This window comes from Aethalodelphis obliquidens, unplaced genomic scaffold, assembly GCF_003676395.1.
Source record: "Aethalodelphis obliquidens isolate GAN/ISIS:26980383/991018 unplaced genomic scaffold, ASM367639v1 scaffold142, whole genome shotgun sequence".
NCBI classification, from domain to species: Eukaryota; Metazoa; Chordata; class Mammalia; order Artiodactyla; family Delphinidae; genus Aethalodelphis; species Aethalodelphis obliquidens.
This window is the reverse complement of record NW_020838086.1, coordinates 247,678-269,637: the sequence shown is the minus strand read 5'-3', so window position 1 is coordinate 269,637 and position 21,960 is coordinate 247,678. Positions and strand designations below refer to the sequence as shown.

The window sequence follows — 21,960 nt, the reverse complement described above, 5'->3', positions numbered from 1 at the left end:
CAAAGAAATACAAATGCAAAAGAAAATTAATTGTTCTTAGTCATAATTTGAGAAATGCAAATTAATTAAATAAATACAAGTGAAATAAATTTTTACCCCTTAGATTGAAAAAGGTGAAAAAGATTCATAATATCCCATGTTGGCTAAAGTAGGGAACACTAGATCTCCAACACTATCAGCAGGAGTAAAAATTGTCACAACCTTTGAGGGTAAGTCAGTAATTTATCAAAATTTGAAACATGCTTCCTCTTGGGCCCAGCTGTAATTTGCCCTACAGGCACACTGGCAGAAATGCCCCAGGACATACTTTGTGTGCAAGGGAAGTTCACCATAGCATAGTTTGGAATAAGAATGGAAAGGAATGTAGCAGTCAGTAGAGCAAAGCTAAATAAATTATGATCACTTACTACAAGACAGTGCTGCACAATTGTTTACAAGGATGAGGGAAACATACTTACCTACATGAAAAGATGTTCTTAATGTTAAATGAAGAATAAAAACATGTTTCAGAACAATATGCTAGTGTGACCCATTTATGTGAAAAAAAGCGTAGATGTACATGTGATCATGTAGACGTATGAATGCACAGAAAATGTTTCAAAGACTACATGCCGAACTGGCTTTCTGTATGGGGAGTGGGAATACTGGGGAAAGGGAGCTTTTATATTTTATATACTTTTTCTGTTTGTCTTTTCTTTATACTTTCTAAAAAAATTAATGAATATAGTATGAAACAATATACTATGTTCCTTAAATTTAACTGTAAAATCCTAAATGTACATGCCCCATTTTTTAACTCTACTTTTTAAATTATTATTCTATGTCTCAACTTAAAAAGCAAACAGACAAAAACCTCTTTCCACCAACTCAAAAAACTTAGGGGATTTTCCTGTAGTCCAATAACCCCTTCAGTGTTCGATAATTCAACTAGCTACAGTTCAAACCACTTTAATAAAGCCTCTTGAGGATCTCCTAGTGAGACTGTTGGGAGAGAATGGCCCATCTTCAGTTACTTTTGGATATGGACCCCAGAGTAGAAAATTCTGTAATTGAATTGATTGCTATAAGACAGTGTCACTATTAAAAAATAATACCCTTTGTTCAAACAGCAGATACTGGGGTAATTGGAAACACCAAGTATTAGTTTTGCTTTAATTTTACATCTGGAATTGCCTTTTCCTTCATAAATAATTTGCTTAGTCTTTTCAGTTTAACATGCCAGCAGATTCAGCTGTCTGTTAGATTTTCCTTCTCCACAAGGAACAGGTCTCAAATAACTGTATGAGAGAAAATCAAGTGATTTTGTCCCTTTCAATTTGAGACTTTTGCCTTTTTGTCCAACAAATAGCCATGCATCTTTCCCATGCGAGTAACTGTTTCCTCTTCCTTCTTGGCCATTCTCTGTATGTGTCCACACGTGCAATCAGAGACAGCAGTTGGGAACAGCCGTAGAGATGGAAATTGCCCAGATGCTCGAGGAGAATTCAAGGATCCTCAAGTTTGGATATCAGTTTACCAAGCAAGGACCACGAACAAGAGTGGCAGCTGCCATCACAAAGAATAATGACCTGGGTAATGCAGCCACAATATGTGCTGTTAGCAATTAGAAGAGCAGGATGACCATTCATTTCTCCACTTCAGATATAACATCTCACAGATACCTTTCCACTGGCCTTTGGTGTCAGCCCTTCATCAGAAGCACATTATTACATGGTCATAGGAATCCTCATCATCTTCACAGTGTTTAAGTTTTATTGTAGCATTCTTTCAAGAGGAACTGTTTGTTCTTTTTTTTTCCAGACAGGCTTTGATTTTTGCTTGATTTCCTTTGTGCATTTACTTCTCCTTTACTTACTTCTTACATGTAATCACCCTCTGTTATCTACACCACAAGATGGACACAGTGACATGGAAATTCCTAATTCACTTATGTTTGACTCCTGACTGTGCTTTTGTACTTGGGTTTAAATATGGTTATTGGTGATTTACATGTGAAATGACCTAACAGAGCTATGTTTTTTAAAGGTTAAGCTCAGAAGTAGCTTTTTCAGTTAGCCTCTGTTGAATCTTTCCTGCTACCCACTCTTTGCTGAGGACTTCTGTTAGAATGAGGTGGGGCATGTCCTGGTCGACCACAGCAAAGAAGAATGGGACTGATTGGGAAGGCTTGTTCTGGGGACGTCCCAGCCACCTGAAGCAGTGTGGAGCAAGACCATCCAGGTGCAGATAGTCCAGTTGGCAAGCAGTCTACCAATAACAGAGCTCAGTCCCCAGTTTGAGGTTCAGGGACAGAATGCCAGACCTTGGACAGGGAAACTGGACAAGGTGTCCCACCAAGTATAGTGCTGGCCATGGAGAGGGTTCAGATGGTGGACAAGATGGAAGTTAAGGGTTAGAACCGGAAGGGGGCAGGTACATGTTAGTGTCCAGTTTGCTGCCCAAGACCCTGAGGCCCAGCAAAGGTGCAGTGTATGGCACCCAGAGGCTGGCTAGGCATATGACAATGCTTGCCTCCAAGGTGCAAAGAGTGAGGCTCAGGGGGCAGCCCAGCAAACAGGGCTTTGGGGAATGATTAGAGCAGCAGTTGGAAGATTCCTGGGAAAACACATGGGTCCTCATCTGAACAACACGGAGAGCAAAGAAAAAAGGCAAAACAAGAGGTCTGAAGGAAATGGAGAGGCAGTCCTGAGGCCAGGAGCGGCAGCTGTGGACAACAGCTTTTGTTGAATTTTCTGCAGCCGAGCAGGAGCAGGCTGGGCTATTTAAAGTGGGAAGTTGAGGCACGGCCATAGCCAGGGCACCTTTTTTTTTTTTTTTGCCAAATCCAGGAAGATTGGAGCAGCCCTCTTCCTATCCACCAGAAGAGCCTGCAGGTGGGGAGGTGAAAGGGGGAAGAAGAGGGTTGCAGAAACTGGGAAGGCAGTCAGGGCAGCTTCTTTGATACTAAGTACCAGATTAAAGGACGCTTAATCTCTTGAGTTTGCTAGCCATCTGAATCCTACCTTCCTTGGAGGTTGATACTTCGAAGTTTCCATATAAAACAGATTTAGAAACTTTAAATTTCTGTTTGCAGCTCCTCTTGGTTTTCAATCCAAAATCAGAATTGTGAATGTGTCATCCTGGGGAGTTAGTTATAGCCAGTTGGTGACTGAGTTACACAGAAGCTGAGAAGATGTGTTGTGGATAAGTAAACATGAAAATATTTAGAAGTTCACTGTTTCGTGGGTTTGTTCTGGACCTTCTACTCCATAGAAATGGGAGAGCTCTAACATTCAAGTCCCCAACTATCAGACTTAGCTTTATTTGAAAGTAAATTACAAAAGGCCCTGGACTAGTCTGTCATTTCCATTTATTGCCACGGGTAATTAAATGTTGAAATTTTTGATAACTGTGTTCTCAAATGTGTGAGATTGCTATTCTGTGTGATTATTGTTGTTTGTCTGAAGTTTAAGGAATATGCCTTCATTTTGTCTTTTTAAACCTTTCTTTCTCACCTAGTTCGTAAAAAGCGAGTTGAAGGAGACCGAAGATAAACTTCCACAAGAAGAGGAAGTGGCAATTTCACCATGGTGGCAATTTCAAAACAAAAGCTCTTCTCCTTCTCCATTGGGACCATTTTATCAAAGGTTGTTCATTTCCGTTAACCACACAACTAATAATTTAATTGTTATTCTTTTTTAGCACTACGTATTTGTCTTGGATTTTTAAACATATACGATTGTTTTATTTGCTCATGGGCACCTCTGGCAACTTGCACCAATGGACTTATGCAGATCTTAGTGGGTGACAATTGAAAATGGTTTAGTGACTTTCATATTGGGTGGTCTTGCTTTCTTACATGAACTTTTTTTTTTTAAAGGAAAGGAACTTAGTATATAAATGTGTTTGTAACTGTGATTAAGATAGAGGCCTATCTCTGTTTACATGCATAGCTTTGAGTTAGGCTAAATACATCAGAAGTGTTCTGCTGACCACATACGAAGTTAGTATTGCCAATCTTTCACTGGGTGAAAAAATGTGACCAACTTAACACAAATTCTCCCTTAGTTCCAGAAAAATCACTAAATGCACATGCCCTACTGGTTGAAGATCAGTGGTGTCATCTTCATAAAAAGAAGACAGCATTAAGATACGTAAGCATAGCTTTAGCAAATAGGTATGAAATATTCTTTCACCCACAAAAATAGCTTCAAACCAGACTCACAAGTAGCAAAATGAATTAGCATGCCTACTTTTACTGATTATTCCACGTAATTCGATCTTTAACATCACTCTGTGGATAACTTTTTACAAAGATGTTTTAAAGTTTTCCAGCCATGATGGCAAATTTTTAAATTTTAGCAAGAGGGAAGCTTTTAAAATAGTACATTCCTAAATAAAACGATAATAATCACACCTTAAGGTTGTCTGTTACACATGATTGCATTATTTTGGCAAATTTTAGAAGCATTTATTGCTTTGTCTTTAGGGCAACAAGATCACAGGATGAAATGTAAACATTCAAGTTAATTATACAGATTTTGTCCACATGGCATGATCCATCCAGACATTTTCAAACATCAGGAAAAAATGTGAATTATCATTTATCCAGATGTTTGTCATCCCAAGGACAAAGCCTATGAAAGTACAATTGAGATGACTGCATGGTAGATGCATGAATCTTTTCGTCTAGCAGTGCACCAGTGCGATATTAAGCTAAGGAAACATATGACTGCAGCCTTTGACACCAGTTCACAACTGTCAGTGCCTGAGGCTGGACTTGGTGACCCTCTGACATTGCCTTAGGCACCTCTGCCTCCCTTCCCCACCTCCTTTCCTTCCAACTCTTTCTCTTTTCTTCTTCTTTTCCTTATAATTCTGAGCCTTGTAAAGGTGACATCCTTTGTCCTGGTGACAACTGGATCTAAAGAAGTTGCTGACTCAGGCAGAAGGTGGGCCCAATCCAGAATTTACTAAGTAATTGAGTGTTCCTGAGTTGCTTATAGCAGTAAAACAAATAAATGAAAAAACAATTCATATATTATTCTAGTTAGTTTATAAAGCACGTGGAAACTGTTTAGGATGGAAAGCCCTTATAAAATTGAACATTTACCTGTATTATAAGTGCCCACATCTCTATCTCTAAAATCCTTTGGAAAAGAAAATAGAAGAAAACAAAATAAAATCCTTTGAGACATAAGAATATTTTATACTTTTTGAGGGAATAATGAGCAGAGCATGTTGAATTTTGGAAACCCTAAAAATCCTTTAACTAGCTTTCTACTGCATCTCCCTATCTATCTATCATCTATCTATCTATGTAGCAACTACTACTGGACAGTTTTCAGTCTGATTTTTTCTTTCCCTCTTACTCATTTAGGTGTGGTATGTTAGAGTCAGCTCACAGGCTTACTCATTATTAAATTATCAAGAATTTTGTAAACTGGTTGTGAAACACAACCATTATTAAAAAGTAAATGACATGCACTTACAATTAAATAAATTATGTTAAAAAACAAAAGTAATACTCAAAAATACACTTTACTATTTTTCATACTCCTGAGAGTATTTGCACTTACTGTGTCTGTATGGCAGAAATACTGTATCATGATGTGGTCTTAAACATCTCTGCCCAACTCAGTAGTTCTTCCCAACTCAGAAGTTCAGTACTTCTTGTTGGTGGGAGTATTTATACCATGGAAATTAGCAAAGATTACAAATCAGGGCTTTCACCCCATCTCCCCTACCCCCAGTTTGCTGGTTAATAAACATTCAGCAGCACACCACTGGGTAAAATGTATACAGTTCTTCTCCTCCTTCTTCTTCCTCTTCTTCCTCTCCCTCTCCCTTTCTCTCTCCCCCTCCCTCTCCCTCTCCCTCTTCTTCTTTTTGTATACATGTTTTGGTTACCATGTTGCCAGGGAAGACACATCTCTTAGTTGTCTTTCTCCTATCCCTTTAGATTTGTTGCAAATATGTTTAAGTGCAGAGTCGCTGACATGCCCCTCTAAGTAAGGCTTTTTCCTTTTTTTTCTCATTTACTCTCTTTCTTGCCTTCACCCCTAAGAAATCTTGGATCCTACGGAGTGTTCCCTGCAGCCCCAAGGTGCTGTGGACCGGGGGCTAAAGCAATTCTTGGCAAACCGTGTCAGAAAGCAAGAAAAAAAATCAGGACTTGATAGCGACTGTGCTGCAGTTATCGATAGTATTAAAGCAAGATAATGGGTTATTGTCAAAATTTAACACTGTTTTTAGCTTATAAAATAGTTGGGTCACATGTATATAGAGTGTTAAATCAAATATTTATTATTAATCAGTTTATCTTATCATTACCTGTGTTTTTGTAGTAGGTCGAAAGGTGACATTTCCATGAGTATTCATATAACTATTAGAAGATAAGCTTACATTTCGGGGAGCTTATAAATCATTTAATTAGCCTAGGACTTCATTTCCCTGTCTGCCAAGTGTGTGTAAGGAGAAGCTCTTTCGTGATCCTGGGCATGATTAATCCCTTACCATCCATCATGGTGGGGCATAATGTATATAAAATATTTTTATATGTATGCATTTTGCCAAATATTATATCAAGATATTTGGCAACATCTGGACAGTTGATTGAAAGGAGATCATCTCTCCCCAGACTACCTTCTTTCCCCTTTTAGACTTGTACAGGCCCACCCTAAGTCTAAAATCACTCACCTGGACTCGCAGGCTCCTGTCACCAACACCCATCACAGCCTATGTGGAAGATGACTTTTAGGAGATACATTTTGGAAGTCTAGAGAGATCATATAATTAGTTCAGCACTACATCTCCCCATCTGCCAGAAGTGTATAAGGGAAACTTTTATCCTCATCAGCATGATTAAATCCCTTCCTTTCATCTCGGTAGGGCATGATGTCGGTACGTGCGCGCGCGCGCATGTGGGTGTGTGTACATGTTGCCAAATATCCAGATATCTAACTGGGTATTTGACTGCATCTGGACCACTGGTTGAAGGGAGATACTCTCTCCCCAGACCCACTTCCCTTGTCCTTTTTAGAGTTGCTTCAGGCCCAGGTGCAATGTGAAATCACTCCCTAGAGTTTGTGGCTTATGTCACCAACCACCAAATTTCCCAGCATGTATGGAAGATAACGCTTAGGGAATGAATATCAGAAGCCTGGAAATCATTTCATTGTTCCAGCACCAAATCTCTCCATATGCCTGGAGTGTATGGGTGAAAGCACTTTCATCTTCATCCACGTGATTAAGCCCCTTCCTTCCATCTTTGTAGGATATATTGTATATAAATATTTTGTACATAAATATCGCCAAATACTGTAAGGAGGTGTTTGGCCAAAGCTGGACTCCTGATTGAAGGGAGATGCTGTCTCCCAGTCCCTCTCCCCTTTCCTTCTCAGAGTTGCTGCGGGCCTAGGTTAGGTAGAGAATCACCAACCTGGAGGGGCTCATGCAACTCACCCATCTTAGAGCATGCAGTTCATCTTACAGTAAAAGCCCATCTCCATTTAAAAACTGAGAAAGCATCCCAATGCCTATACTCCTCAAAACAATTTCCCTAAGGGAAGCCTGGCACATCATACCAAAAGAACAGCTGCTTCTCTTCCAGACAGAAAGGTGGCCCCTGGCAGGTCACCAGCATTAGGGAAACCAGTGTGCTCTGAATAACTACCGTGAGAATATTTCAGACAGTCAAACGTGAAACCAGTTTAAGCATCAACATGTTTTAAATGTAAGATAGCCCTTTAAAATTTACAAAAGAGTTTGGGGATATTTTCCTTTTTTTGTGGGCATGATGTACTTAGCCCTCTTCTAGGCCCTGAGAAGGAGACAGGAAGTGAAAGAACTCTGGATTCATATAATTTGATCAGTGTTTCTGGGTTTTGGGGTAGAGTGCCTTATTGAAAAGCGGATACCATCGTTAGCTCAAGTATTGATTGCGTAAGCAAAAACGGGCAGGGGGCAGTAAGCTGTGAATACTTTGTTCTGTGCTATGTTACCTGTACTCGGTGGAACTGTTTCTGGAGTTGGGTTTTAAGTCATGATTCTGAAGCTTCCTTCCTCTGTTCCACTAATGAAGCAATGACGGCTATTTTCATTTTAATGAATAGAGAACTAAGAAGAAATATTTTAGCTCTGCCTTCCAGTAGCAGTTTCCCCTTATTGCTCCTCATGTAAAATATCCCCACCACTCACCATGCCATCGTCAATGCTCAAGGATTGAGACACACGCAAAGGAAAAGTGTGAGAATGCTTGGGAGCCTCAGGTGAGCCCTCTGGATGAAAATCACATGATCAGGCCCCCTGGTAACAAGCTGGAGAGAGAAAAGTACCCAGAACCTTAAGGACGTATTCATTGTCCTTGCTCCCAACTCTAGGTCAGATGGAATTTTGTTTTGTGGTTCAGGAGTTTAGTAGAGTGGAGGGGCTAAGTGCTGTGGGGAAGGAAGATGGAAATTAAAGGTTTTGATTTGCTTAAGGGTAGGAGTAAGCTCTGCTCAGCTTACCTCTTTCCCATCTTCCCCTAACAGCTATAATTAAACATTCATTAGATGGATGGAGGAGTTGCAAGGTTCGAATTTATAACCTGCCTCTGGGCACTATGCTAGGAAGGTTGTACACGTACCAGAGGTTATCCCAGTTTTGTGATGCATCATTGACTTGGGAGAGGGTGAAGGAGACTAGACTTTTCTCTGACATCTTCCATGGTAGTCATTCTGAGCACATTGGCTCTGTAGTTGGTATGGTGGAAGGGCACCATACTAACAGGTTTGGAGGCTGACTCTTAATCCCATCACCAACACTTAGCAGGTATATGATCATGGGCAATTCATTCAATTGCCTGACAATTATAGACTATATAGGGGGAAGAGCACTGGATTTGGAGTCAAGAAACTTGGACACTTGGCTCCATACTTTCTTAGCTGGGAGACTTTGGGGCAAGCCGCTTAGTCTCTCAAGCCTTAGGTTCTTCAGCTATACTATAATGGGAATAAACTTCACTAACTACCTCACAGACTTGTGGTGAGAATATAATTAGATAATGGGATGAAAACACTATACTGGAAAGGGCTATACAAAAGTGGGAGATCATTTTTATTATCTATTCACTAATGTTTTCCACTGCCTCTTGAATCCATTTTATTCTAACCAACAATTACATCTCTCACACCTTTTTGAATATGAGGAATTAAAACATGGGTATGATGTAGGGGACTGGAATTAACTTACTTTCCACATAGAGGTGGGAGAAGTGGTTGATGGGCGCAGTGGGTGTTAGATATACCAGTGAAGTATGTGGGTGGGCATTTTCCTGGGCCACTTTGACAGTACCCTGGGATGTGATCAGGACCCTTGCAGAGACACTAAGGGGAAAGCAAACAGTGATTAGGAGTTGAGAGGAGGGTCTGGCGCACTGCTGCCCTCCTGTCAGCTTTGTCACTACTCAGGGGGTGGGGTAGGCTAAGATTTGAGGTGTGATTGGAGGCCTAGGAAAGAAGACTGTCCTTAGGGCCCCAACAGCTGTGTAAGAGGCTCGAGCCCTGATGGTGAAGGGAAGTGTTACTTGTGAGATCAGCTCTCCTGGGCATCAGCTGCTTTGTTATCACCAGCAACCTTAGTCCTGGTCAGTATTATTTTCTGCTAAGAAAGATATTGAAACATAGCCTCAAGGAACTTTCATAAGCACTGGGAAGCAGGGACTGTCTCATCAATCTTTGCATCTTCAGTAACATCTAGTAAGGTGCCTTGTGTATAATAGGTGCTTAATAAATGTTGCTTGAATTGAATTATCCTCCAACCCCTCAAGAATTATGCTCAATTTTCCACCAAGTGATATTTTTGGAAAATAGTACTGATTTGTATGTCAGCTATGTGTTTCTTTGGGCAGGTCTTTCCATCTATCTTGTCTTCATTTCATTTGTAAAATGAAGTGAGTTAGATGCCCTCTAAGGTCCCTTCCAGCCCCCAGATGTTACAATCCTGTGATTCTAAATGTTTCCATTGCCTCTGAACGTGGGTGCGGGTGCGCAATGCCTCCCTTGTGGCTCCATCTCTCCTCCATAGGCTTTGTTCAGAGGAAGAGGTCTGAACAATCCACAGAGTTATTTGTTCCTCTGCAGCGGTTTTTACTGTTTTCAGAATAGTTCTTGAGGAGCAGCCTTTTTGACATTTTAAAATGTATGATATTTTCTCCTCATATTTTATTTCTCATGGTGGAGAAAGAGAGGAGGAAATGCAAAGAAAGAAACTGAACACAGTAAACATGGCATGTTTTTCATAGGTTTTTATTCAGGGGGAGAGAGAGAGAGAGAGAGAGTGAGAGAGAGAGAGAGAGAGAGAGAGAGAGAGTGTGTGTGTGTGTGTGTGTGTGTGTCTGTCTGTCTGTGTGTGACTGAGCACATATTGTCTGGATAACAGAGAGAAGCCAATCAGAATCAGAAGTACACTGTGTGATTGGGAGAAGCTGGTCCAGGATTAAAACTTTCCCATGGATAATCTAAATGTGGATAGATAAGAATTGGCCATATGGTGAAATGAGATGGGTAGAAAATGTACTTTTTAAGGAAATTTTATTTTAGTACCAAATTTTGCCAGTGACAATCTTTAGTTAAGAAAGAAATTATTCAGAACTAAAATTCTCATCTCTGCCACTTTGGTTTTAAAAAAACCCCACTATATTCATGGAATAATATTTATATTTTAATTAAAACTTTATCTTAATTCTGTTTCATCTATTTAAAGAAAACAAATAAGCAGCATTTTTCACTGCATTTAAAAATGTAAAATACTTGCATGCCACCAATGTGTAATATCTTACCAGTTCAGATGCCTGTAATGTGTGACCTTATGTGTACCTGTATTGTTTTGAAGAGAACAAAGGAAATAATACTTTGTAAGCTATTTAAACTTATATTGGCAACATTTATCTGGCTAAGCAGTTATTGATAAATCCACATAGTTTCATTTTTCATTTTGAAACTTTTCACAGGTAGACATTGATTATATTCATTAGGAAATTAAAGATTAATTTGCCTTTTAAATGTGAAATTGAACATTATGTGGGAAATAAATGTGTAAAAAAGCAAAATGTATGAAACGTGAAATACTTTTACCATGATAATTAATAAGGATCCCAGTCGGCACAGATAGGTGCGGTGTTTGACCTTTTGGAATTTGCCAGCCTGACCTAATGCTAAGGTAAAGGTATACTGTTTTAATTAATCAAGATCTTTCTGCTTTCAAAAATGTAATGTATTCATTTGTGTCTGGAATGAAGTTTCCAAGTGAAAGTGTACAGAACATTAGGAATAATAAACTTTTCTTTTAAAATGAAAGTAAAGACTGATTTAATCTAGATAATTTTAAGACACATTGTCTCTTTAAAATAAATGATTGGCACCATGTTCTCATATTAGAAAAGTACATTTGCTAGAAAGGACCATAGAGTGCCCTTATTATGAGGAAGATAAGAAGTAGACAGACAGCCAGAAGTAGCCAGAGGAGAAACAAGACCTCCTTATTAAAACGAAAATACACACACAGACACACACACACACACACACACACACACACACACACACACACACACACACACATTCAGCTAAACAGTTAACATTTGTTAGAATAAATGAGAGCAAGAATACAGATATACTTAACCCCAAATGGGTTAAGTGTTTTACCTTGAATTTTTTATATTAACTTTGGAATTAAATTTTTTGTAAGCTATGCTGGGATTCAAAACAGGGAACACTAAAAATAAAGTTACATTGTAAAGGCTTGTCCTGGAAAAACAAGAAAACCTACTCTTTCTGCCACCCTGCTGAACTCTGCCCGAACTCCGTCATTTAGACTGATGATGAGGTCCAAGAAGAAGCATAGAAGGCCTGTATCTAATTTCTATATTTGCTGTCTCACACCTTTTCATGGTCAAGGAGGTAAAGTAATTATTTTCTTTGAAGAATTCTCTCAGTCTATGAGGCTGTAATGAATGGGAGTTACAGGTGTGCACTTTGGGGTCAGACTCAGTCTATGAGGCTGTAATGAATGGGAGTTACAGGTGTGCACTTTGGGGTCAGACTTGCCCAGTTCAGATCTCACTTCTGTTAGTTGTGTGAAATTCTGCAAATTACCTAGCTTCAGTCTCTTCACCTCTGAAATAGGAATCACAGTCGTACTTCACAGTAGGACTATTATGAGGATTCATGTGTAAAAATACTTAGAGCAGTGCCTGGCATACAGAAGGCACTTAGGTATTAGTATCCTAAATTCTAACCTAAATTAATATCCATGGATATTAACAGCAACAAAGTTCTCCGTTTAATGCTGACAATGTCAGGAATTTAAGGAGGACTGAATCTTACTCATTTTTGTGTTTCCACTGTCCATTCCCTTCTGGCAGACAGGCCCTCCCCCATCACTCCAAGAATCAAATATAAATTAGATACAGCTGACTCAGAAGTTACTCCTGACCCACCCTCTCATTTAGCTTCTCATGAATTCCCTGATGTTTCAACTTGCTTGTACTTGCCCTGCTTTCTGGGTGCCCTCCTTTGGATTTGGCAATCTGGCTTTGAGCAGTGACTCCTTGACTTTGGGTCTGTTGTCTATTAGACTTGACTCTGTTATGGACCACCCTCTCTCAGTTTGATCATTCAGCCTTTCTCTGGGGCTGTAAGAAGTGGTGCCCCACACCCTCCCTGCCTCAGCTAACAGCTCACTTCCCAGCCCACCAGTCAGGGAACACAATCAGATGCCCACAGCTTCCTGCAAGTATCCCACATATCACAGGGCCTCTGTAGGAACTAGATGTACATGAGCTTGAATGAGGCGGGGCTGTGCTTTGGCCCAACCAACCTAAGAAGGGAGATGATGTAGGAAAATCAATGCATGACTCAAAAGGCGTGGTGGTAGAGGCCAGGTGGAGGTGGGGGAGGTCTCCAAATTGTAGACCACTGAACTTATCAATCCTGAGCAAAATTTTAGAAAAGTATTTCCACTTTAGTGGTTTGTAAGCCCTTAGAAGTGAAGCAGTGATCTCTAACAGGTAGCACAGATTCACTTATATTAAATGATAGGAAATCATGAGAGTACAGTCAAAAGAACGTACTGTGTTTGGATTTCATCAAGACATTTGAGAAAATCTCAACACCCTTGAGAAATGTGGGCTGTATAACAGTTTAACTAAATAGTTAAATGACTGGTTTAAACAGTTTTTTTTTTTTTTTTTTGGACTCATGATCATAAGTAAAGGTTGATGAATGGAAGAATTTCAACCAGGAGGGCTTAGCCACTACACTGGTCTTTCCTTGATGAGTTTTGGTTAGCAGTTCATCAGTAATTTGGATGTGATACCCATAGAATACAGACTGAGTCTTTAACTAATGGGCACTGGGAGAGATAAGGAATACTTCGAGAGGTTCAAAACTATCTGGACAGGCCAAAATCCAAGCCTGTATCTAATCAGATGAAATTGAATAGAAACAATAGTAGTTTTCTACTTTTTTATATATATATATATATACATAAATTTATGTATTTATTTTTGGCTGCGTTGGGTCTTGGCTGCTGCACATGGCAAGCGGGGGCTACTCTTCGTTGCCGTGCACGGGCTTCTCATTGCGGCGGCTTCTCTTGTTGCGGAGCTCGGGCTCTAGGCGCGCGGGCTTCAGTAGTTGTGGCACACGGGCTCAGTAGTTGTGGCTCGCTGGCTCTAGAGCACAGGCTCAGTAGTTGTGGTGTGTGGGCTTAGTTGCTCCGTGGCATGTGGGATCTTCCTGAACCAGGGATCGAACCCATGTCCCCTGCATTGGCAGGCGGATTCTTATTCACAATGCCACCAGGGAAGTCTCTAGTTTTCTGCTTTTAATCCAAAAAGTCAACTACAAAAGATAGAATGGGAAAAATGTGAGTTAATTGCCATCTGTGTGGATAAAGACTTTGGTGTTGACGAAAAGCTTAACTGTAAGAAGTAGAATGTGTCTGCCTAAAAGCCAACTCTAGCTTCCGTGACAGTAGACAAAGAGTCTTGATATTTGTCCAAAAATCTGTTATTTGTCCTGGGCTTTGGGCCTCAGCTTTTGGAATGCCTACTTCAATATTATTCCCATCATCCTTAAACTTTGGCATGGTTGGTGGTAGGTATTTTTAAAGGTAATTCTTATATATAATCAGTCAACAGTGTCACTGATAAGAACAAAGTATGTCATTTAAATTTGCTATAATTTTATGAACATTGATTTTCAGATATAGGCAGGTATTCTAGATTGAGTGAAAAATCTGTTATTTATTTCTTGAAATTCTATCAAATATAAATGTATATTGCTAATTGGATAAGTAAAATGCTGTAATAATTGCTGACTGTGAAAGGTTTCTTTTGTCTTCAACATTGATTAAAAATAAATTAATTCAAAAATTATTAAAAAGTATTAAGGACTTTCAAGTAGATAAGTAGGGAAATAGGTTGACAGTTACTACAATTATAAAGAGGGTGCATTAGTTAGATAACTTAGGAGGAACAACAATATCTTTTTTAGTCAATATATGCTTAAAATTTTAAAATAATAATACAAGGAAAGATAAGTAGAGATTACATCATACTATTATTCTTTTTTTTTTTTTTTTTTTGGTGGTAGCGGGCCTCTCACTGCTGTGGCCTCTCCCGCCGCGGAGCACAGGCCCCGGACGCACAGGCTCAGCGGCCATGGCCCACGGGCCCAGCCGCTCCGCGGCATGTGGGATCCTCCCAGACCGGGGCACGAACCCGCATCCCCTGCATCGGCAGACGGACTCTCAACCACTGTGCCACCAGGGAAGCCCATACTATTATTCTTTATAGAAATCTTTGGTGTACCTAGCATGTATAATTTAAAACCAGAATTTAATTCTTGTTTAGTTCCATTTAGGACATGGCTCTGTTCATCCACTCACCTCTGCTGAAATCTGGCTCTCCAGTGACTGTAGGAGAGTCTAACAGCTCACAGAACTGGGAAATTATTGTTCCTATGTTATACTATGTTAAACTTTACTATTTTAGCACTAACATTTTAAATAATATTAAAACAATAATTTAAATTTTGGCATCAAAATTTAAGTTTATTTGTGTATCCAGAAGTTTATTTTTTTGATAGTGGTATCTGTGAGCAGCCTTGGCTTCAGCTGAAAATTTAAATTCTCAGCCCTTTGGCACTTAGCTGAAATATGCATTTAATGCACCTTCGGCGGAGGCACAGTAGGGTGTGAAAATATGAGGAATGGCAAAATCAATTCCAGCTGATGGCCTTAGGGAAGTTTGAGTCAGAAACAGGCATTTGAGACGGGCAATGAAACATGAGGAAGCTTCTAACAAGCAGAGATGGGGTGCTAGGGCAAGATATTTCAAGCTAAAGGCTTTGCCTGAATCCTTTCTATAAAATTGTGCAACCCAGCTATGGTGTTTGTCTTCTCTGATTCCTCCCTCCCACTGCTTTAACCAACTCCAAGCTCCCAGGAATGAAATCCTTACCTTTTAGTTACAACTTGATGTCTTTAGCTTAAGTTTTCTCAGTTCTCCTATAAAACACATAAAACAAAAAACACTTCAGTATATCAAGGAAACTTTCCTAAAGGAACTTTTGATAACAAGAAAATTGCTGCTGGCATTAATTTGCAAATGATGATTCAGTGTGACACGCTTTATGAGTTACTCTGGCAGGAAGTTTAAATATAACACAACTTAGGGCTTGTAATACATTAAGTAAAGTCACAGTGTCATTTTGTCAATCACTTTCACTCTGACAAAACCCTGAAAACTAACAGGATGTGTACTCTGTTCCTTATTCAAATATTTTACCTAACAGTCTCAGATATGTTCTCTTTACTATGTTGAACTTAAACAAACTGTTTTCCATTACTTGAAGTGGGATTAAATGTGTGGGGGAGGGGTGCCAGACCACTTTTATTTCAGAGGATCGCCTGTCATGGAATAGGCACTGCAGTGGTCAGCTTTGCTAGGTCAGTCTATAGTAACAAACAAACCTAAATCTCTGTTTACTTCTTGCTCGCATTACACATCAGCACCTGTGTTCAGCCGAGGCTCTGATTCCATGTGACTTCTCGTTCTAAAACCCAGGCAGAAGGACGAGACTCTATTTGGCACATGCCATTCTCTTGGTAGAAGGAAAGAGTAAGCACACGAGTAGGAAATGGCACTATTAAAGCCTCCACTCAAAGCTGTCGTATTGTCGCTTCAATTCATTTTATTGGCCAAAGCAAATTCATGTTTGTAAGCTTTGCGATTACAATATGACAGTATTTTTGTGAAGAAAGAAGGAAAAGAAGCCTGAAAATATCTACAGAGAGGCACTGCAAGTCATATAACAGTGGGTAAGGTAGTCTTTTCCTCTACGGGAGAGCAAATAGTTGGGAACAATATCGCAATCCACCACAGGCATTTAGTGGATTAACCTTTTCACTTATTTATGTAAATATAATTTTGAGGTTTTGCCTTTTTTTCCCTCTTCTAGAACTCTGCTTTTTCTAACCGTAAGCTAATAATGGCAACCCATAAAGTGTAGTCCTTTTAAGAGAGCTCTGTCTCCACTTCAGGACGAGTTTCACTGGATCTTGTCCTGTGGAGCCAAACCCTCTCACAGCTGCTGTTTATAGCTGCATCAGGACCTTGGCTGGCATTTACCATGAACCTTGTGGATCTGTATCCCACTCATGCGCAGGAGGGGAGGGAAAGTTATTCATTTATTTACAAATATTTATTGAATACCTATTGTATGTCAAGCATTGCTGCAGATGCTAGGGAGAGAGGGGTAAATGATGCAAACTCCTTAAGCTTACATGAGTAAATAAAGCAAGATGTTAGGGAGTGACAGGTGCTAAGAAGACAAAGCAAGTAAAGAGAAAGGGTAAGAGGATCAGAGAAGACCTTTCAGAGGTGACATTTGAACAGAACCTTCATGAAAATGAGGGCGTGAGCCACGAGTATTTGGGAGGAAAGCATTCTCCTATGTAGTAGAAAGAACTTGAAGTGAGAAAATATTTGGCAGGATTGAGAAACCTCAGGGAGGCCCCTGTGACTGGAGTAGAGCAAAAGAGTGTATGTGTGGTGGGAAATAAAAATTTTCATGTAAGGACTGGTGGGGGTGGATTTAATTGTAAAGGAATTTCCTTTCCTTTCCAAAGGAAATGTGTTGGGAAGCCCTAAGTGGTCTGGAGCAGGAGGGTGACATGATCTGATTTATTTTAAAAAGGTCATTCTGGCACTGGTATACAGAATAGATTGTAGTTAGAGAGAGAAAGCAGTGAGGAAGGTTCTATTTTTTTTTTTTTTTTTTTTTTTGCGCTACGCGGGCCTCTCACTGTTGTGGCCTCTCCCGTTGCGGAGCACAGGCTCCGGACGCGCAGGCTCAGCGGCTGTGGCTCATGGGCCTAGCCGCTCCGCGGTATGTGGGATCTTCCCGGACTGGGGCACGAACCCGTGTCCCCTGCATCGGCAGGCGGACTCTCAACCACTGCGCCACCAGGGAAGCGCCGGTTCTATTTTTTTACAGTTTTATCCAATACTAGGATGTTATTCTTAATACGTCTGCTACCATGTGTGGTATTTAATGTATATGGGTTTAGGCGATTCATATTTGTGAGTCTTGTGATTACAATATGATAACACTTGTCTGAAGAAAAGGAAAGAATCCATCATCACATCACTTTATTTTAGAAAAAAGAATTAGAATAAGATGAAGACATTTGTTAGGAAAAACTTAAAGAGCTAAAAAAGAAAAATTTAATGTATGCCTAATACCCCATATTGGAAGGTCAGGGAGGAAATGTGTCATAGTTTAAATCAGTCAGACATTGAATTAAAAGCCCTCTCTGCTTCTTAAAGAGCAAAGCAGAAGAAGCCATATTGCTGTAAAGGAAAGTCCTTCTTAAAATAAACCATATCTGGATAACCATGGTTCTCTGCTTTGCTTTTTCAGGAACTCTATTTTGTCAGTTTCCCCAGAGGTGTAGGAACTCACAAGAGACTTGCCAGTTAGCATAACACCTATATATTAACTTATAATGAAATACAGAACTACCAAATGAATCCAGATATTCAGCTCATCCAGTCAGAACACCATCTCCCTGGACTGTGTTAGAGAATTTTTTTTTATGTACCTTGGACATGGTCACAGATGATCTTACTTTAAAGAATTTGATGAAATTTAGGAGACAGTCTGATCAACAGTGGAAAGCATGCTAGAATTTAAGTCAGGCTACTTGTACTTCATTTCTAGATCTCCAGTTACTGGCTGTGTGACCTTGCACAGATTACTTAACTTTTCTGGGTCTTAGTTTTCTCATCTGTAGAAATGGAGGATACTAATATATTCTTTGCAGGGTTATTTAGAGGATTGGATGAGATATTATAAAGGGAGTGCTGGCACAGTTCTTGGCGTGGGTTAAATATTCAATAAATATTAGTTGAACCTGAATTCTGAATTCTGTAGGAAATTGCTCTCAGCTATTATCTCCAAGAATATTTGAGACATTGATTCCCACGAAGATGCTATAGAAAATAAGATGCAATGGCACAAAATTTAATGTTAATTGCCTTCTAAGTGTATTTGCATTTTGGAGGGTTTTTTTTTCCTCTTTCTTTCTTTTTCCTGAAGAACTCCAAATCATCAGTGATCTTCATTGCTAGAATTAGTGGATGTTAATTGCATGAAATTCCAGGGTGTTTACCTGGGGTGCTCCCTGCTCTGAGGGGAAGAAGTAAATGCCAGGGGAGGCTTAACAATTAGTCAGCTCCCACACTGGGTGTAGCTGGAATGTGTCTCAAGCAGGCACTTCAATCCTCTATCTGGCTGTATTCTTTGAGAAGGCGTATCAAAGCTGAGCATTACCCCGGGGAATGGTTTATTCCTGAAGAGCAGGCCAGGAAAATTACCAGTGAGTGATTAAAGGAATGAATGCAAGGCCGTGGCTGTCCCCTATCCTCAGAGCCCTGGACAAAAGGCAGCCATTTCATAGGCCACCCTAGAGCTGCCATCTGAAGTATTCCCGCTGTCTTCCTCTTCGCCTTCAGAGTGCCCACCTGCCCCAGTTCCCCCCTTTAAGCAGCGCTTCTACTTTTTTCTCCCACTTACATCAGCCCAGTTCCACTGCCTGTTGTGCAGCTTGAAGCTGGAATGCAAAGATGGGATGGGGTGGAAACTGATCGCGGCGACATCACCCCTGGTTGCAAACCTAAGGAAATCACTAGGGCCACTATGCGCTTGAGGTGACATCCGCCTGATTTACGTCACTCTCGTGGTTGGCCTGTTTCCTTTTCTATCATTTTTTCACGACAAGTTTAAAGGTCTCGATGTTATGTCCTCACATTAGCAACGAAGGGTACAACACAAGTCCTGCCTTGCGTCCCTCTGGACTAAAAGTCAAAGTAAAGAGGAAATCTATACTAAGGAGCCTCTAGCTGCTGTTTATAGCTCCCAAAGGGTGCAAGGTAGATATTTCCACTAGTAAATTACGTTTTCTCAGGCTGGTGTAAGGCTTGGTATCCGCAGCCACTTCCAAAGTCCTGCACGTAGAAAAGACCAGGGTCTGCGCTGAGCCGCGCCCTCCTCGCTCGAACTACAACTCCCAGGATGCCCCGCGACCAGGGAGTGCGCACGCGCATAGGCGGCGGAGTGGAACCAGGGCCGTCGAGTTGGGGGAGCTGCCGGCGGTGTTTCAGACAACTCCTTGGGAGGCGGCAGCAGGCAGACGGGCGGGTACTGGGAACTGAGCGGCAGGCCGTCCCTGTGGGTCTGTGAAGGAGGTCGGTGGCCCTAGTGGGCTCCAGTCAGGTAAGCCAGGCCCGTGCTTTCCAGGAAGTACGTCTGCGGGCGCGGGCAGGGAGTCGCACCGGCCATGGTGGCTGAGGCGGGAGAGGTTGCCTTCCAACTGCCAGGCTGTGAGCTCTTTCCCTACCAGTCCCTCTCGGGGAGCGAGGGGACGCTGGGGTCTGCTTCGGGGCTAACGGGCCGGGGTAGGAGCCGTGGGACGCGCTGGGCGTTGCCCGCGGTGGAGGCGCGCGAATCCCGAGTTGCTGATGAATCACTCGGGGGCCCGGCCTTGCCGGGTTCGGGACCGGACCCTTCCCCTCCCGGCTGGAGCCTGCGCGGGCCGCGACCGTGCGAGCTCGCGGTGCCTACCCTTTCCACCCCACCAAGGTGTAGCTCTGGGGACTAGCGTCTGAAAAGGTTTTTTTCACCAAGACTCCTTAAAAGGTTTCTGCTGGTTGAAAGTTGCAAAGAAGAAAAAGAGAAAAAAAAAAGTGGGGCACACCCTTTTCTTTTTGATTGAAATCTGGCTTGTCTTGCGTTCGCCGTTTTGATCTATCTGCTCTTAGAATAAATTCCTGGCTCCTGCGCAGCACAGCTGGATCCGGCTGTGAAGTTTGTATGTTGGTTTGTTTTGAGGACGTGACTGGGTCGTTACATTTTTGCTTACAGAAATTGGTGTTTCCTCTGCAAGCCCGCATTCTGATTACAAACAAATGAGAAACAGCCGCAGGGGGATTTTTGTTCTGGTTTTTGGTTTTTTTTATGTTTAGTTAAGAATCATATTTCCAACTTGCCCTTGGCTTCTCTTAAAACCAAAAGTCATCTGGTAATGAACACTGCAGTAAAACTTATCCCAGGAGGTCATACTTGAACAGGAAATAAGCCTGTGGAGATTTAAGTTAGTTAGGTGCGGTCTCCCTTGGTTTGTAACATTTTCATGCAGCTCATGTTTCTTTTTCTGAGAATTCCTTCAGATTTATTTTTCAGCAGATTAAATTGATTAATTAATTGGCCTGACCAAAAGTATATTAGGCTTAGAAAAATAGTTGTGTCCAACCTCATTTACCTTTGCCAGTCTCTTCTTCCTAGTCCTAGGCACCTTTTTACCCTATCACTTCTTTAGGAGCCCACAGTCATTTTATTAGAATACTTAGAATCACTTTTCTAACACATTCCTAGGAAAGGAACAAAAAGGGAAACAGTGAGATGCAGCATATTTTGGCTCGTTTAGCTTGCTTGCTTTTGAATCCCTCAGGATTTCTAGTTTGCTCATCTTTAAAATGAGGTTGTTTGGCCAGATGACCCCAAGATTGTCAGCCTTAGGTATCTGATTGTAAAAATTCATTTATTTTATTCAGTCAGGAAACACTGGCCACACCTGTCATTCCAAGCCCAGTGCTAGGCATGAAGGAATAAAACTGAGTTCTTGAGGATGTCGCTGACCTAATGCTCAATTTCTTTTAATCATGTTGTTATGACTAGTTACAAAGTTTTGTGGCATACCTTCCAGGCCAGATTACTCTCTAATTAATAACTTAACCTAAAGTTAAATACATACAGATCAAATCCAATTACAATGATCAGTTTCCTCTAATCAGAGATTTTTCAATTGTTAGCTACTGGTCCATTTAAATAAAACACACGTTCAGTACAACAGAAAGGACTTGAAAGGTGTAGGTGGTGCTTCTCAAACTTTAACAGCCATAAATCACCCAGAAACTTGTAGGTTTGAAGTGGGGGCTTGGAATCTGCTGGTCAGAAAGGGAATACTGTAGTTGCAGTGCGAGGCCACACTTTGAATATCAAGGGTTGGGAGATATTTTAAGGTGTTTATAATGACAGTTTAAAGACCAGTGTTGATAAATGCTGGAGAGGGTGTGGAGAAAAGGGAACACTCTTGCACTGTTGGTGGGAATGTAAACTGATACAGCCACTATGGAGAGCAGTAGGGAGGTTCCTTAAAAAACTAAAAATAGAACTACCATATGGCCCAGCAATCCCACTACTGGGCATATACCCTGAGAAAACCATAATTCAAAAAGCATGTACCACAGTGTTCACTGCAGCTCTATTTACAATAGCCAGGACATGGAAGCAACCTAAGTGTCCATCGACAGATGAATGGATAAAGAAGATGTGGCACATATATACAATGGAATATTACTCAGCCATAAAAAGA

The 21,960-nt window shown here is 40.9% G+C and overlaps 2 protein-coding genes across 11 annotated transcripts in view; both read left to right on the top strand.

Moving 5' to 3' along the window:
• TMOD2 (tropomodulin 2) overlaps positions 1-11,318 on the top strand; it is a 54,265-nt gene extending 42,947 nt beyond the window's left edge. For 4 of the 8 annotated variants that reach the window (XM_027099789.1, XM_027099787.1, XM_027099790.1 and 1 more), the window contains one exon: positions 3,499-11,318. In XM_027099789.1, coding sequence (XP_026955590.1) covers positions 3,499-3,681 — 183 coding nt within the window. In that variant the 3' untranslated portion in view covers positions 3,682-11,318. Of the gene's footprint in view, positions 1-1,427; positions 1,573-3,498 lie in introns of those variants that run through there. The other 4 variants (XM_027099793.1, XM_027099794.1, XM_027099791.1 and 1 more) reach the window with 3 other exon arrangements.
• Positions 11,319-19,650: 8,332 nt separating this feature from the next.
• The window catches only part of TMOD3 (tropomodulin 3), an 84,642-nt gene continuing 82,332 nt past the window's right edge, over positions 19,651-21,960 (top strand). For all 3 annotated transcript variants that reach the window (XM_027099795.1, XM_027099796.1, XM_027099797.1), the window contains exon 1: positions 19,651-19,802. The gene's annotated coding sequence lies outside the window, so the exon portion shown is untranslated. The remainder of the gene's footprint in view (positions 19,803-21,960) is intronic.